The sequence below is a fragment of the Gekko japonicus genome, unplaced genomic scaffold (genome assembly GCF_001447785.1).
Source record: "Gekko japonicus isolate JY-2015 unplaced genomic scaffold, Gekko_japonicus_V1.1 scaffold1200, whole genome shotgun sequence".
Lineage (NCBI taxonomy): Eukaryota > Metazoa > Chordata > Lepidosauria > Squamata > Gekkonidae > Gekko > Gekko japonicus.
The window spans coordinates 325,041-342,242 of record NW_015165274.1 but is presented as its reverse complement, the minus strand read 5'-3'; the positions used below and the strand labels follow the sequence as shown (position 1 = coordinate 342,242).

The following is a 17,202-nucleotide window of genomic DNA, read 5'->3' as shown; positions in this document are numbered from 1 at the left end:
CCCCTGTCCACAATGAGAACCTAATGCAAGACTCTAAATTTGTTTTTCTGGAGAACTCATGGCCACCAATGGGGGTGATACCACGCAGATTCCTGGCCACTCTTTGGCCCATGAAGACAGCCAAGGCATGTGGTTTGTTTTCATAGGGTTGGGTCTGGGTGACTGGAGGTGGCCTAGAGATAATTTTTGTCTGAGGACCAGTGTTACCCAAGCTGGAAGAAGTGATCGGCCTTGACCCTGTAGATTCAGCAGTGCTTACCCAATTCTGCTCATCCTCTTCTCGTGTGACCACAATCACCTCCCCCTTGGAGAAGGTAAGCTCTCGAGCCTTGTCCCCCTTGCAGTCAGCCAAAGCCATGGCCCTCTTTAGGCGTCCTTTGGCCTGCAGAAGCCAAAACAACCGTCACCACCAGTTCTATGAAGACCACTCATTCACTGGCTAAGGAGGCATGGGTATAAGCAACCAAGAAATGGGGAAAAGCCTACATTTGTAATGTCTACTTTCTGGTAACAGAAGACCACACTGGCAAATGCTGAGCTATATGGGGATCCCAAAATGCATGTTCAAAATGCTACAAGACATCTCAGAAAACTCACTGGAGCAAACCTTCTGGGCATTGGAACTGGAGGAGGAGTTTGGGCTACTGTTGGAGCCTTGAAGGATGGCAGTTCTTCTGGGCTACCCAAGCTCTGTGGAGAAAGAGGATTGCCAGACGATTTACCCACTGAGCCACTACTGATGCGCCGGTAGGATCGGGTACACTCTGAGCTGCAGAGGACGAGAGAGCAGAATGGCTTAGAACAGAGGTGTTGAACTCATTTGTTATGAGGGCCAGATCTGACATAAAGGTCACTTTGTTGGGCCAGGCCATGCATGCTATAAAATGTAACACAAGGTACCAGAGGTATAAACTTTATACAGGTGATTTCATATACCGAATGGCAATAGCAAGTGAATGACAATAGCAGGTTTGATCGGATTAGGTGTGATATGAAAGCGTGGAGATACCAGCATTGGTAATGAGACAGGAAGCCTAGGTCTCAGTTCAGTCCAGGAGGATGCAAAGAATAAATGGACATAAGTCTGACATTAGAAACCACAACATTCAGTTGCTGACCTAAGAGTAGCAGTGTTCTTATAAAGGAATTTCAAAGGCGGATTTAGAAAGAGAAACTGCTGAATTGCAATTGATAATGAAGCTCAAGACAATGCATCCTCCAGGACTGAACTGAAACCTAGTTTTCCTGTCTCATTACTAATGTGCGCTATTATCATTTGGCATCTGAAATCACTCCACTCCAAGATATAAGGACCATTCCAAGTGTTCTAATTCCTAATCAGGGTCTTTTTGAAAGAAAATAAAATCCAGATAGGAACAGAGAAATCCAATCTTTTTTTTTTAACTTTTCAGAATAAGACAAAATAATTTCCTCAGTGTAAATTGTACTTGTCAGAACAATCCATCCATCTATACTCCCTCCCTCTGAAGAAGTGTGCTTGCACACAAAAGCTTATACCTGGGATAAAACATTGTTGGTCTTAAAGCTGCCATGGGATTCTAACTTTGTTGTCTCTCTCTCTGTTCTCCGCCTCCCTTCCTCCTGAAAAGAGCAGCTCTGGAGAAGCAAGCAGAAGCTGTGTGTGTGTGAAAGAGAGAGCAGGGGGCTTTTCTTTGTATCTCTCCCATGGGGAGCAGCCACTGAGGGAGCTGGGAAAAAAACAAGCTATGGTGCAGCTGCAGGAGCAGCTCTGGTAAAGGAAGCAGGAGAAAGAAGTTGCTTGAGGGCCTGATCTGGCCTGCAAGCTGTATGTTTGACACCTCTGGCTTAGCAGCTATCACAACAGTAGGAAAATCCTTCTTTAAGTGCAACCAATGCATTGAGTGTGCTGGCCTAGTGTGGGAAGCCGGGGAGAGTTTGGCTATTTGGGTGGTATACCATCCACCCAATGCACCGGCCAATAGCCTACTGACCCTGATGGAGGCTATGTTGGGCTGGGCATTGGAGCACCCTAGACTGATACGCCTGGGTGAATTCAATGTCCATGCTGATGATACAGCTTACATTCAGGTGATGGACCTAGTGATGTCCATGGTGGTGCTGGGACTCTCCCAATATGTAACGGCCCCCCCACACCAAGCTGGACACACAATTTGATCTTCACAGCAGGGGTTACAGTAGACTGGATCACTGCTATGGCAGTACCATGGTCAGACCACCATGCCCTGAAGGCCCGTCTGAATGTGTCACCCCAACCCTGTTTGGGCGGCGAGTGCATTTTAGCTTGCCCGCGGAGCCAAATGGACCCTATTCGGCTTCAGATGGCTCTACGGGATCCGGTGCCCCCTGGCGGCTCGTTAGATGAGCTTGTTGAGGACTGGCACAGCTGACTCTCGGCGGCCATTGACAAGATCACTCCCTGACGCCCTCAGTGTCCTCACTCTAGGCTAGCTCCCTGGTTTACCCAGGAGCTGCGGCTGATAAAGGGGAGGCTAAGCCAGCTAGAGAGAGAGTGGTGGAACTCTTGTGACAAAGCCACAGGAACATCTTATAGAACGTTTATGAGGTCCTATGAGATAGCAGTCAAAGCCACTAAGAGAGAGTATTATGCGGCCACGATTGCATCTGCAAGCTCACGCCCAGCCCAATTATTTAGAACAATTCAGTCTATGACCACTTTGCCACAAGGCAGACCAAATGTTAGGGAATTGGACATTGGCTGTGAGGCTTTTGCGAGCTATTTCGCAGATAAGGTCTTGTGCTCCCCCCCGCCACAATTGAAACAATGAGCGAACTCGAGGCTACATTCACATCTTCGAGTCAGGTTATGGATTATTTCAGTCCACTCAACCTAGAGGAAGTCTACAAATTGCTCTCAACTGTGCACAACCACCATGTGCAGCCTTGACCCGTGCCCATTGTGGCTAATTAACGCTGGCTATGATGGGTTCCAAGATACCCTAACGGCAGGGCTATTTTTGGGCAGGAACACACAGGAACGGAGTTCTGGCTGGCTTCAGAGTTGGCCCCGCCCACTACAGCCAAAACCTCTGCGTGCGTGGCTACAGAGGGAAGGCTTGGAGAGCGACCCCCCGATTTAAACTGCCTTCCCTTCCCTTCAAGGGGAGGCTTGCTCGGGCTCCCCGCAGCTGCAGGGCGCCCAGGCAAGCCAAGGGAAGGCATAGGGGTGTGGCCTGATATGCTAATGAGCTGTGCTGTCAGAGGTGTGGCCTAATATGCTAATGTGTTTCTGCTATTGGGTGTGGCCTATTATGCTAATGAGTTCCTGCTGGGCTTTTTCTACAAAAAAAGCCCTGCCCAAAGGAGATTATTAATAAATCCCTTTCTGAGGGACTTTTCTCCAGAGCACTCAAGGAAGCAGTGATTCACCCTCTCCTAAAAAAACCCCATCTCTGGATCCAGCCAAATTGGCAAATTATCCACTGGTTTCCAGTTTGCCCTATCTGGGCAAAATAATTGAGAGGGCAGTGACAATATAGCTGCAGAGCTTTATGGACGACACTTTCATGTTGGAACCCTTCCAGTCCAGTTTTTGCCCAGGCCATGGGATGAAGACGGCACTGGTTGCTTTCATGGATGACCTCCTGAGACATCTGGATCAAGGCAGATCAGCGGTACTGTTGCTGTTGGACCTGTCAGCAGCATTCAACATAGTTGACCATCAACGACTGATCCACCACCTTGCCGACGCTGGGGTCCAGATGTCTGCCTTGCAGTGGCTTACCTCCTTTCTCCAGGGTTGAGGAGGGTTGAGGACAAAAGTGTGTCAGTAGGGGAACAGTTGTCCCAAAGGCACCCGCTGGTTTGTGGAGTGCCCCAAGGGGCAGTGCTTTCCCTAATGTTATTCAACATCTACATGCACCCCCCTGCCCAGATTGCCCAGAAGCATGGGCTGGGGTGTCACCAATATGCAGATGACACCCAGCTCTATCTGATGTTGGGCAGTCAGTCTGACTCCAGACTGGAAGATCTGGACCTGGTGTTACAAGCCGTGGCTGGATGGCTTAGACTGAGCCAACTGAAATTGAATCCGACGAAGATGGAGGTCCTGTGCCTGAGTCAGAGCGGTCTGGGGTTAGGGATCCCACTCCCAACCTTCGATGGAGGCCCAGGTAGCTGCCACTGCCAAGTCTGCTTTTTACCATCTTTGGCTGATTAGGCAGCTGGTTCCCTTCCTTGAATGCAATGACCTAGCAACAGTGGTCCCTGCGATGGGGACCTCGAGATTGGACTACTGTAGTGCTCTCTACATGGGGCTGGCCTTGGCATGAATCCGGAAGCTACAGCTAGTGCAAAATGCTGCAGCCAGGCTCTTGATGGGTCTCCCTATGCGGGAGCACATCCAACCTGTGCTAAAAGCACTGCACTGGCTGTCGATAGCATTCTGAATTTGCTTCAAGGTGCTGGTTCTTACCTTTAAAGCCTTTCCCCACCTGTCCCCCAGAGAGCACTGTGTTCAGGGTCCCAACAAAAGCCGCCCTGAGCCTGCTTTGGCGGGGAGGGCAGGATATAAGTTGAACAAACAAACAAATACCTAAATAAAACCACAGCACAGTGGTCTTGAGCTTTCCTGGATGTGAGACTCACCTTGACAGAGCAGCACAGGATCCACCAAGCTTGGTGGATTCAGAAGGAAGTTTGAGAACATCTGTGAGCCAACTAAATGGAATCTCACCTGAGTGTATGCTCCTCCTTAGTTGCAGGTATTTAGTATGTTGCAGGTATTTAGTGTGTGCATGACCAGAGACAGAAGCCAAAGGGCTTCTGGACTTGGCGTTCAGCCTGGGCTGGCAGCTGGTAGCACTGTGTGATCCAGCTCATGAGATTTAGGATCAGCCTTGGAGTTCTTTTGTATATTCCCCACCACCACCCTTTCGGTGTCATTGCTATTACATTATAAGATGATAATTTAAATCAAAGTCAGCCAAATCATAGGATACTTAAATCCAGTGACTGGAGCTGTGAACAAGCAAGGAAGATCTTTCTACAAACCTGAAAAGGGCTCTAGGTTTGCAGGAAAATGTGAAATCTAACAAAAAATATGTTTTTAAAAAACATGAAAATGATCAAAGCACCACCTGTAGCTTTAAGGAATGGATCCCCCTCAGTGGCCGTTGCTAGGTAACAACAGTATTCCAGGCTAGATTTCTGTGAGTAAAAGGGCCAAGGTCATTGTGGTCAGGCCAGACTAGGATTGCCAGCTCCAGGTTGGGAAATTCCTGGATATTTTGTGGTGGAGACTGAGGAGGAAAGAGGTCTCAGCTGAATATAATGCCATAGAGACCATCCTCCAAAGCAGCAGGGGGACAGATCTCCAGGGAGATCTCCAGTTCCCACCAGGAGGCTGACAGCCCCAGGCCTGGAAGCAACCTCTGGGTGACTTGATATCACCTGACCTGCATGACTCAACTAGGCCTGGCTGCTTCCTACTGTTTAACAGCAGCCTCCCTATGAAAGCCAGTGTGGTGTAGCAGTTAGAGCTCAGAGCAGGGTCTGGGAGACCCAGATTTGAATCCCCATCTTGCTGTGGAAGCTCACTGGGTGATTTTGGACCAGTCACATACTTTCAGCCTAACACAGCTCACAGGGTTGTTGTGCAGATAAAAAGGAGGAGAGGAGGATAATGTAAGGTACTTTTGCTCCCCACTGTGGAGAAAGGTAGGGCATAAATGAATAAATAATAAGTATAGCTGAAGATGGGAGTGGGTTGGTGAATGGCTGAGAAGGAGAGAATGAGGAAGGGAAAGGGGATATGGGGTTTCCCACAAGAAGGAAAAGTAGAAATATTACAGGGAAGGGGATACCGGGGAAAGTGAAGTGGGCCAGAGTTTTCCTAGATAGTGGCTGCTGGGGAGGGGGGAGCTTAAGACAGAGGGGCAGATAAAGGTAGGATGACTGTTGGGTGGGAAGGAGAAAAGGAAGCAGGAGAAGAGGAGAAGCTATGCTTTCAGGAAAGGAAAATAGGAAATAGTGGGGAAGGGGGAAATGAGATGCCTCCTGCAAGTCCTTGCAGGTTCCCACTTGTGTATTTCAGATTCTTTAGGCCTAAAAATGTAGCTGGGCCCTTTGAATCCCCAATGGAGAAAAAAACAGGACAGAAATGTCTAATTACTGGATCAAGTTCAAGGTTTTGGTTCTAACTTCTAAATCCCTATGTTGTCTGGGACCAACATACCTTCAGGACCATCTCTCTCGGTATGTCCCTCAAAGAGCGTTACACTCTATGGATCAACATTTACTAGTGGTCCCTGACTCAAAGGAGGTCCACTTAACCTCAACCAGAGCCACAGCCTTTTCAGCTCTGGCACCAGTCTGGTGGAACACTCTCCCAAAAGAGATCCAGGCCCTGCGGAACCTAATGCAGTTTCACAGGGCCTGTAAAACAGAGGTCCCTGCCACACGGCAGAAAAAAACACGGGCAAAGTGCGGCTATTCAGAGCTGCACCAAAAGAAACACATAGCGGCGGGATCACATAGATCCCCTGAGCCGCCGCGCTGTTGCTCCCCGGCACGATCAGATGCCGGGGAGGAAGCCACCGAGCGGAGACCGAGACAGCCGACTGCGCATGTGTGCGCATGCGCAGTTCGGCGAGGAGCCTCGGATGCGCTGGCAGAAGGATGCGCCGGTGATCCCACGGCCGCGCTTGATGCGGCCTTTCTGGTAAGTCCACCTCTGTAGGTGGCTTATTTTAAGTACGGATTTTCGGCCTGAAGGGCCGGATCGGGGACGGGTGTGTAACGCTTCCCAGATGTTGCGGAGGGTTCGCGCCCATTTGCTGCGGTTCCAATCCGTCCCTAAACCTCCCATGTGACCGGGCCAGAGATGGTTTATGGTTGAGGTGGCAGATATCTATTAGTACTGGCCTCCCCCTGCATGGTTCCATCTTGCACGGTTCCGTTTTGTTTGCCCACTTCCCACAGTTACCATCTAATACACATATGTAGAGTTGATTTAGGAGTAGTTGTATTTTATTGGTGCAACTGATTGCTATTAGATGCTATTATTTACTGAGGTTATATTGGATTTTTAATGATTTGCTGACATTGATTATTATATTGTATTATTTTATTTATTGTTGTAACCCGCCCTGAGCCTTGCCGTGTAGAGGAGGGCAGGCTGGAAATCAAATTAAATAAACAAATTAAATTGCATAGACATGAAATAATAGTAGCTGCTGTCTGAATTATTTGGCTCAAAACAGATGGGAAAGGAAGGCAGCTTTTAATGGAAGTCGTAATCTAGGATGTTTGCAGTTCTCTCCAGAATATGTAAGACCAACTGTTCAGATATGGTGTTAACATAGGAGATATCCTCCCTGCAATCTCTGACAGTGAACTCAAGGTCCCACCTGAATTTGACTGGGGTTGCTTGATCAGGGGATGTCCCAGGAGAGGGCTGTTGCACCATTATCTGATTTGGCTCCGATCTTCTCCGCTGGGATCCACCTTCCATTTCTGAGCGGGTTTCCCAGTAGGCTGTGCCTTTGACTTCGACAGAGTTACGGGAACTACAAGGATGCCGGGACATGCCACTGTCCGTCATGCCAGGAGCACTGGTAATGGATACACTCTGAACATCTGGGATATCTGGTTGCTGAGGCAGAGGCTCAGAAGACTCTAAAGGAAAGGAATGTGCTCATTCAGCCGCAGAACCCGTATTTTTTATAAACCCGTATTTTACAGACACCCCTTGTTTCCCAAAACAAAAGGCTAGCAAAACGAGATGTCCGTATTTGTTTATGCAAGTCGCACTTCTTTTCAGAGGACTGTGTTGTCCAAAGCGTTCAAAGTATCACTCAGCTAAGTGGGGAGCCATCCTGCAGTGGACGACTCCTTGACACAGAGGAGGGCTCTGCCCTTAGCTGAACTGAGTGGTTGTTGTACCACCCGGGAAGAATGCCAGCTGCCTCCAGAGAGAGTCCATCCAACGCTATTTACAGGATGGATCGTTATTCAATGATAAAACCCACACTTTGCATGCAGACAGTGTGACCCTTGGCATTTCCAATTTAAGACCCCAGGGAGAAGATGCTGAGAAAAAGCCCCCACCAGAATACTTGATAGAGCTGGCCAGTCAGTGGCTATTAGCCACAAGGTATAGATAGGGGCTCTGGGGCAAGTGATGCTCTGTCTTCTTGGTGCTTGGGGGGGTCAACAGTGGGAGGGCTTCTAATGTCCTGGCCCCACTGGTGGACCTCCTGATGGCACCGGTATTTCTGGCCACTGTGTGATACAGAGTGTTGGGCTGGATGGGCCTTTGGCCTGATCCAACATTGGCGTCTCTTATGTTCTTATGAGACCCCACTGGTCTATTTCCTCCCCAGGACCTCTGCCCCTCCCAAGGCTTCCCACTTCCCTGCTCTCAAAAGTTCCCTCCCAGAACAGCTTCTCTTTAAAAAAACAAACAAACACAAAACTACATCAAGTCTACGCAAGTGCAATATGTGCCCAACATGCAGTAACCCTTTTAATTGCTAAGCACTGCTTACCCACACTGCTCTGCCCTGGTTTTGTCTTCACACCTGCTCTGATAGGTTTTTTGATGGGCAGTGGTGGAGGGATCTCCTCGCTGTTCACTCTGTGTGGACCAGACTGTGAGGGGACAAGGACAGCCTCATAGGTCCTGTTGCTGATGTCCATGCCTGCGGAGCTCCGTCGGTTGTGAGCAAAGAGGGCAGGCTGTCCTGTGGTTGGGGAGGGTGAGGACCCAAAAGACCACTGCAGTGGGCTCACCTAGAAGAGGAGGCAACAAAACTCTTTCCATACCTTCTAGTTACCCACCACAATCCTCCCGTGCTCTCATTCAGCCCATTCCCAAAAGGACCAGGTCTAAGCTATAAGACCATCTCTGTCCTTGGCAGAGTTACCAGCCTCAAGGTGGGGCCTGGAGAGCTCCCCAAAATTACAACTGATCTCCAAACTGCAGAGATCAGTTGCCTGGAGTAACTGGCAGCTTCAAAGAGCAGGCTCTACAACAACACATCCAGGTGGAGCTCCTTCTCCCCTCAAATTCTGTCGTCCCAAGTGCTACCCCCAATTTTCCAGGAATTTTTCAAGTCCAAATTTATTTATTTATTTATTTCATTAGATTTTTACCCCGCCCTCCCAGCAAAGCCGGCTCAGGGCGGCTTACAACAAAATTGGCAGCCCTAGTGCTCGGCACACTGTAAACCACTGTGCCAAATAAAGTCAGGTAAGAGGATGCCCAGCCCCATTCCTTTTGGTAACAGTCAAGTTCAAAACCTTTATTGGCATAGATCCGAATCATACACAATCGCCATTCATTTCATGGATTTAACACACAGCTTCCTCATTATAAGGCAGTTACAGAACTTAGCAACCGCTTCAATAACCGCTATATTTTGTGAAGCCACTAAACGATACAACATTCTGTCATCGGATTGCTTGGCATCAATCTTAAGAATATCTTCTAAATAGGTTGCCCGAATGTCCTCATACAAACTACAATAGAGAAATACATGTTCAATTGTTTCTTTGGTAACAGTCATCTGAGTGACATGTTTTTATGAAGTTACCGGGGAGGGGAGGGCAGAATTGGTTGAGCTTGCAGATTTACTTGTTTCTATTTTATTTAAAACATTTCTGTGTTGCCTTCCACCCAAGGTGGTGATTTAATTAAAAGGCCCCTGATGAGAATCCCCCCATAATTCAAATATTACTACAGACCCCCACGTATCTGTGATAAAGAAGAGGCAACACTCCTAGTAGAAAGCAGGAAGGCCTGTAAATAAAGAAAAGGGCTGAAGAGAAAGAAAGGGCAAAACCAGGAACAGACCATGCTAGGTGAAAGAAGGGGGCAGAATGTGCAACCCTGCTGAAGGCCTCCAAGCAGGGTTTTCCTTGTGCAGCCTCAGGCTCAGCATTCTGGGAGATTGACCCAGGACCTCCTTTGACTAGGGCAGCCAGGAGAAGACAGCAGTAATTCAGGATGGGGAGAGAGAGAAGAGCTTGGGACTGGCATGGTCTGGAGATATAAGATCAACATGCTGAGCTGTCTGGCCCCATCACCTTCTCATCCAGCTCATCTTCACTATCGTAGGAGAACTCCTGAGGGGCTTCCCAGTCATAGTCCACATGTATCTGAGGAGCAAGCTTCCCTTCCTGCGCCTGCACCAACTGCAACAGAAAAAAAGGGGGGAGGGGGATGCTGCAGTCAGTTTGTCACCTGGGGTCCTTGTAGAGATGCTCAAACACCTGCCAGTTCAAGCTCACATCCTGTCTGCTGTTCACAAACAGGGAGCCAATGTTTTGATGAGCAGTATGACTGTGGACCTGTTAGTGACTGTTCAACAGGGCGCTTCCCCGTATTCCTTCCTAATGGGGCAGTACAGCACAACTGGCTTTACCTGCAGTTGTGGTTGTCATTTTCTCTGCTGTGCCACCGAAGGGCTTTTTCAGGAATTGTTTAAACAGTTAGTAATGGCTATTGTGAAAACGCAAAAGTACTACCAGTCCTGCCATGTTCTGAATCCTCAGCTTTCATTAAAAAAACAAAAACCAGTCTGTAGCCCTTTTCCCTTTCAGAGCGAACAACATTTAGAAAAAAATAAGCACTCAGGCAAAAACCTGGTTTAAAAGGAAGGCTTTTTCTGGCTTCAGAGTTTCATGAGACTCTGCACTAGATTAATAATAGAAGTGTCACAATAGAAAAAGTTCCATCTCTCATGGCCAAATAAATGAACTACCTCGGCAAATTTGCATGGGCCAGCATGGTTTGCCATTATCGATGATTTTGTTAAGGCCAAGATACGGATTTTTCAAAATTCATAAGGCAAGAAAATTAGCCCCCGGGGACCCTTTCCTTCTACACAGACAAGACACACCTACCAGATCTTCACACTCTGCATGCTTGTACTTTCTTGCCACATCCAAGGGAGTCTCACCTGCTGCATTCACTAGACAAGGAGAGGGGCATGGAAAATGTGAAGAAAACGTGACAAATATATTTAATATTTCCATAATGGTTTCATTGTTTTTCATTGTTCTAAGTGCCTCATGTAACATTACTTTGCTCCTCCTGACCACAGCCCTGTGATGAAGGCCAGTATCATTACCCCAGATTACAGATGCTGAAGTTAGACTACTGAACTAGAATATTCTTTAATTGTTCTCTTTTCCCCATTATGTTACAACCAACCATGATCAAGGAAATCTCGAAAAAAACCACCTGATTTATTTTACTTCACTTATACGCTTGCCTCTCTCCCCAATGGGGACCCAAAGTGGCTTAAATTGTTCTCCTCACCTCCATTTTATCCTCACAACAACCTTGCAAAGTAGGTTAGGCTGAGTATGTGTGACTGGCCCAAGGTCACACAGTTTCCATGGCAGGGCAGGGGGTTCGAACCTAGGATTCCCAAATCCTAGTCTAAGACTCTAACCACTATACCACACTGGCTTTCAAGGTCATTCCAAATGTTCTGAGAAACACCCTTTGACCAAGACAACATCTAAGAAAATCCCCTGAAACTATCTGGCACAAGGAATAGAGGTCTCTCTGTTCCACCACTAAATAGGAAGCATTTTAGAACAAGGTCTGCATGGAGAACCAGTGCAGCGCAGCAGTTAGGGGAGTGTGTCTACAATCTGGGAAACCTGGTTCAAATCTCCACTGCTCTGACACTTGCTGAGTGACCTTGGGCCTGTCACTCACCTTCAGTCTCCCCTCTTCTTACTGAGTTCTTGGGAGAATGCAAAGGGGAAAGGAAAACCACATATACCACTCAGAGCTGCTTGTAGGAAAGGCAGGATAAAATAGACAGGCTACCTGGGGGGAAAGCACAGATCAGAGTTCCTTTCTGGCTCCCCTATGCAGGTGTCTGGTTGGGGAATGTCCCTCTGAAGGAGGGGAATCAGGCCCTGGCGGCCTCCTCTAAAGGATGAGCAACAGGAAAGCAAGCTAACATAAAATCCCCCGTGGAATCTTGAGCTCTGGCTGGCTGTTCGCCACAAGCTGCATCTGTATATGCTAAATATGTAAGTCATCCAGAAGGTTCAAAGTAGGCACTCCATTAGAGTTTCATGCACAGCAGTTCCTCAGCTTGATCTCTGTGCTTCCTATAGACAGCTATTACTGAGCCCTGCTCACAAAAGCACACTACCTGCATTTATTGAGGCCTTCCCTTTCAGTAGCAGCTTGAGACAGTTGGGCTGATTGTACTGGGCCCCATAATGCAGGGCTGTGTTCCCATCAGGAGTGGGTCCATCCAGATTCCCCCTGTGCACAGAAGACAAAGCAAGCCAAACACCCCCCCCCCCAAATCCAGGTTTAGTTTTAAAAAGAAGACCAAGTTTCCAGTCCTCATGGCCATAAAAGGAGAGCGTTCCTTTCGGCCACCTCCTCCCCCAGCCCTCTCCTTACCAAAGAGCAGGAATAATCTATCTCGTGAAATAATTTGTACAGAATTAACATATGTAAATATGCAGTATTTTCATAAAATAAATGGATTTAGCATTCTGACTTCAAGGGTGCAAAAGCCTGATGTATGTCAGAAAGGGCCCTGGGTTTAGTGGGGGCGGCCCTAGCTCAGCCAGGCCTTGCTGGCAGAAAGTCCCAGGTTCAGTCCCCGGCTGCTCCACTTAAATGGGCAGCTGGCATTAGGAAAGAATGTGGAGTCACTGCCAGTCCGAAGTACACAATACTGGTCTACATGGGTCAGCTCCGTACAAGGTGGATTCATCAGGAGACAAAAGGAAGCATAGCTCCCCTAACTTTCCCAGCTTCACCTTACCCATTCTGAATGATGAAATCCACTAGCGGAAGGGAGGACTTGCTGGTGCAGCGAACAGCTAGATGCAGGGGCAGTTCTCCTTGCTCCTATCACAAGGGAAGAAAGGGAACAGCGTGCAAAACCTTCTGTGCCTCAGTGCCACTAAAATGAGTTCAATCAGTTCAAAGGTGGAAAAAGTCACACACACAAATGATACAATGGGTATACAGTGTACATTGCATAGCTGTGCTTTTGCTAGGGGTCTCCTCTTAGCACAGACTCATCACCATCCAAGAACCAAGAGGATGTCCAGCCAGGACTGCATTCTTGGTAGGCTCACCCTCAGACCCAATCCCCTCCCCTCAAGAAACTGAGGAGAAAAATGGCCTCTATAAGGATGTTCTAGGAATTTCTCCATGTCTCTATGTTCTTTACCATAGGAATTAGGGGAAATTCCTAGAGTGTCACCCAAAAATGATGCCACATCCTCCTCAGGCATTGCCCTCAAAATCTCCCAGTATTTGCCAAGGCAATGCTGGCAACCCTAATTCTTTACATCTTACTAGCTCCAGGGTCTTTTTTTGACCCCCACTTCCCCTGTATCTTTCTTGACATATTCTGCATGGCCCATTTTATTGCCCTCACCTGGCCTTCAGGGCTGGTGAGAGGTTTGGTTAGATCATGACCCTCTGCAAAGGCCTGAAGCAGTGCCAAGAGATCCCCTGAACAGATTGCTTCCTGGAGCCGGTAACAGTCCTCTTTGCCAGCTTTGTGAACGTACTTGCGCTCCATATATTTTGCCATGATGAATTCCTTCCGGGTGCTCCTGGGGGAAGAAAAGAAGGACACTGTACTTGCTTCAGAGTCTTGCAAGTTGGAAGAAGTGGCCCATCCATCCAGAGCACTGTTATCCTGCCCTCGCTCCAAGGACCTCCGGGTGGTGTGCAGGCTTCTCCCTTCCTTCTTTCGTAGGTGAGGCGCAGGAGAGTGACTGGCCCCAGGTCACCCAGCAAGCTTCACAGCAGGGTGAGGACTTGGAAGCCAGCTCTTTCAGATCCTAGTCTGACATGCAAACATTACCTTGGTGCTAGTGGCAATCAAATGCAACATCGTGCTTGTAGCCGAACCCTAGAGTTGGAAGGGGCAACTGGTAAAGCGGCACCTCAGTCCTGAGCCTATTCCACTCTCCTCTTTCATATACCACAGGATGGGGGGGGGGGCTTGTGAAAGAAACCCTAAAACTTACTAAGGCCCAAGAGTGCCCCCTAGAGTGTCTGGGATCTTGGCCCCCTGGAGGTTTCCATTAGAATGACTCATTCATTTCCATTCCAAATACTGGACCATCCTGGCAGACTTAATCCCTATTGGACAAAAGGCAATCCCGTTTGGCTCAGACCACCTATTTGTCATGTTTGATGGAGGTGGGGCTATATTTTATATGGCTCTGATTGGTAACATTAGCCCCTGACATCAGAGATACGGATTTGCCTGGGATTGGAGAAATCAGTTTATCACTCTTAACTTAAGAAAGGAGGCTGGCTTAGGTCCAATTCCATTTACTATAAATATCTGGACATTTGGAATTTTCCCTTGTCTTCATTTTTCAGTGGAAACTGGGTCCACAGGAGGTTGGGCCACTGAGTTAATGATCCCTTCAACCTCTTGTTACTGCAAGAAACTCTGCACATGCTCTGAGGAACCCGCTACAGTTTAGGTAATGTGTGTCTAGCTTAGCTAGTTTAACAGTACCACTTTTCATTTAATTTTCCCTGTGCTGTTGTTGCTGTGTGCCTTTCTATCCTGTCACTTTGTTATAGTACTACACTGGAAAGGTGCTTTCTCAACAGGTCAGTCTAGATGTTCTCAGGAGGTCCTGAGTGGTGGCAGCGGGTGACCAGCGTGTCTGAGAGAGTTCCCCAGCAAAGTAAGTCACAATTTCCCCCTTCATACCAGAACAGGGCTTCTCATCCATCCCAACTAGACCCTTTCCATGCTCTCTTTTTGCACATTCCTCCATTTTTACTCACATATCGCTGCTTGAGGAGGGTTTCAGGCTGCCTTGTTCCAGCAATGTGGCCTCCATGACTTCATTAAATTTGGCATTTCCAATGCTGTTTGCCAGCTATACAAAAAGAAGGTAGGAGCAGTGTGTCACTAGAGGGGAAACCAGCCCCCCATAAAGGGGTCAAGGAAATCCATAGACAGAGGGTTTTTTCCACAGGTACCCACTGGACTAGCTAGCACCACAGTCTAAGGTAAAAGAAAACCGGATGTCATTGCATATGCCTCTGCTAACTAGGTGGCTGGTGACCTCTGCTTTACTGCCATACCACTGATGGGAAAAACCACCATCCCCTTCGACTGGTTTTAGGCCACATCAGTTCCTACAACTGCAATCCAGGAGGCAGTTGGAGTAGGCTTGCCAAGTCCCCCCGGGGGGCGGGGAAACCCCCGCCCCAGAGGCCCGTTCCCCGCCGGTGGCGGATCGGGCCCCGGGGGGAACTCCACCCCTACGTGCACGTCACCCGGAAGTGACGCGGGCACGCTGGGCACGCTGGGGGCGGGGCCATGGTCATCCGAGGGAAAACTCTAAAAAAAACAGTTAGCTATAATCAAGATTATAGGTCCAGAGGATTGAGAGAAATCCCTATGGAATATGACGTGATTAAACATAAACTGAAGGAAGAAATTAAGTCATACGAACAGAGAGATAAGAGGAAGATGGGACAAGCTATTATATGCTGCCAGACAAAATGATTCATACCTCTTTGGGGAGGTTATTTGTGAGGGATATGCAACATCATAAAGGTAAAAAGGTAAAGGTTTCCCTTGCTCGAAAGCTAGTCGAATCTAACTCTGGGGGGCAGTGCTCATGTCCATTTCCAAGCCGAAAAGCCAGCACTGTCTGAAGATGTTTCCATGGTCATGTGGCTGGTATGACTAAATGCTGAGGCACACGGAACACTGTTACCTTCCCACCAAAGCGGTACCTATTTATCTACATGCAATTTCTTGCTTTCAAACTGCTAGGTTGGCAGGAGCTGGGGCCAGAGATGGGAGCTCACTCCATCATGCGGCACTAGGGTCTCAAACTGCTGAACTACAGACCTTCTGGTCCGCAGCTCAACCTCTTAACCTCTGAGCCACCGCGGCCCCAATATGCAACATCTTACTCGTCATCAAATTATCATATTACAGCCCTAGAGTGGGAATAACACTTTGCGGCTTTAGTTTCAACTGCTACACAAGAAGTTATATCCTCTACAACTGCAGTACGGTTACCAGAGTGGCCTCCCATCTCAACATCCAATATAGAGAAATTAATGACTAAGCTAAAAAATTAACAAAGCTCCAGGAGGTTATTATATGCCTGCTGAGCTGTTAATTGTTTTCCCGAGTACTGTTCCTTGCAGCCTTGAGTTGCTCTATTGGGACGGATAGTATTTTATCTCAATTCCTACTCCAAGTGGACATAGGTATCTGAAATTAACAACTGAAACAAAGCAGGAGCTATTGACAACTTGAAAAGGGAAAACTGAAATTTAATGACAGATTGATAAATAATAGTAAATAGGTTTGGAAGCCCCAGCTCCAATCACAAGATGAAGGAGGAGGTACATCACAGATTATCCAACAGGTTTCTAAAGAATTTGACTTGAAGAAAATCAAAACATTCTATATGACCAGTATACCACACTGGAGCAGCAGATCTAATGACCAAATGTACAATTGCTCTATAAAGCGTCATAAGTGCCAGAATAAATTGCCCTCTTCTACAATAAAATAAATTTTTAAAGAAAATAAAGGAGGAGTTTAACTTTTGCATTAACATATGGATATGCAAATCCCCAGAGAGATTTTGTGTAAACATAACCCCAAGGTACTTGAAATTCCTTACTATCTTGATTGAGTTTCCATGCAAGGATAAAGAATGCATCCTTTTTAGTTTGGATTTAGAGATAAGTACCTTCGTTTAATCAAAGTTTATTTCTAGATATTATTTGATGCAGAAATCATAAAACTCGTTTAATATTTTCACTAAACCTGAGAAATTATGGGCTAATAAAACTAGATCATCTGCATATGCTAAATAAGGTACAGGCTGACCACTTAGCTGAGGACAACAGGATCTACAGTCCTTGCTAGGATGAAAATCATTTATATATATATACAAGGGGGGACCCGCGATACTCGCGGGGGGTGGTGGTGGTGGTGGAGGGAGGCAGAGGAGGAAGCAGCAGGAGGAGGTAAGTACCCCCCCATCCTGCTGGTTCCCCCCTGTCCTCCACCCCCCCTCCCTCTCCCCCCATTGCCTCTCCCCCCCAGCTCCTCTTCCCCCCCCAACCCGGCACTGAAGCCAGGGGCCCCCTCGCTGTTTCCCTCCCCCCTCCCAACCCAGCACTGAAGCTGGGGGCGGGCGGCTCCCTGCTCCCCCCTCCCTGCTTCCCTC

The 17,202-nt window shown here is 47.8% G+C and overlaps 1 protein-coding gene across 1 annotated transcript in view; it reads right to left on the bottom strand.

The window, feature by feature from the left end:
* Positions 1 to 366: 366 nt before the first annotated feature.
* ASAP3 (ArfGAP with SH3 domain, ankyrin repeat and PH domain 3) overlaps positions 367 to 17,202 on the bottom strand; it is a 96,994-nt gene continuing 80,158 nt past the window's right edge. The window contains exons 17-26 of the mRNA XM_015410239.1: positions 14,780 to 14,874; positions 13,398 to 13,578; positions 12,774 to 12,859; positions 12,144 to 12,259; positions 10,870 to 10,937; positions 10,051 to 10,158; positions 8,511 to 8,754; positions 7,371 to 7,638; positions 608 to 769; positions 367 to 382 (exon numbers count right to left, since the gene is read on the bottom strand). Of these exons, the coding sequence (XP_015265725.1) occupies positions 367 to 382; positions 608 to 769; positions 7,371 to 7,638; positions 8,511 to 8,754; positions 10,051 to 10,158; positions 10,870 to 10,937; positions 12,144 to 12,259; positions 12,774 to 12,859; positions 13,398 to 13,578; positions 14,780 to 14,874 (1,344 nt within the window). The remainder of the gene's footprint in view (positions 383 to 607; positions 770 to 7,370; positions 7,639 to 8,510; positions 8,755 to 10,050; positions 10,159 to 10,869; positions 10,938 to 12,143; positions 12,260 to 12,773; positions 12,860 to 13,397; positions 13,579 to 14,779; positions 14,875 to 17,202) is intronic.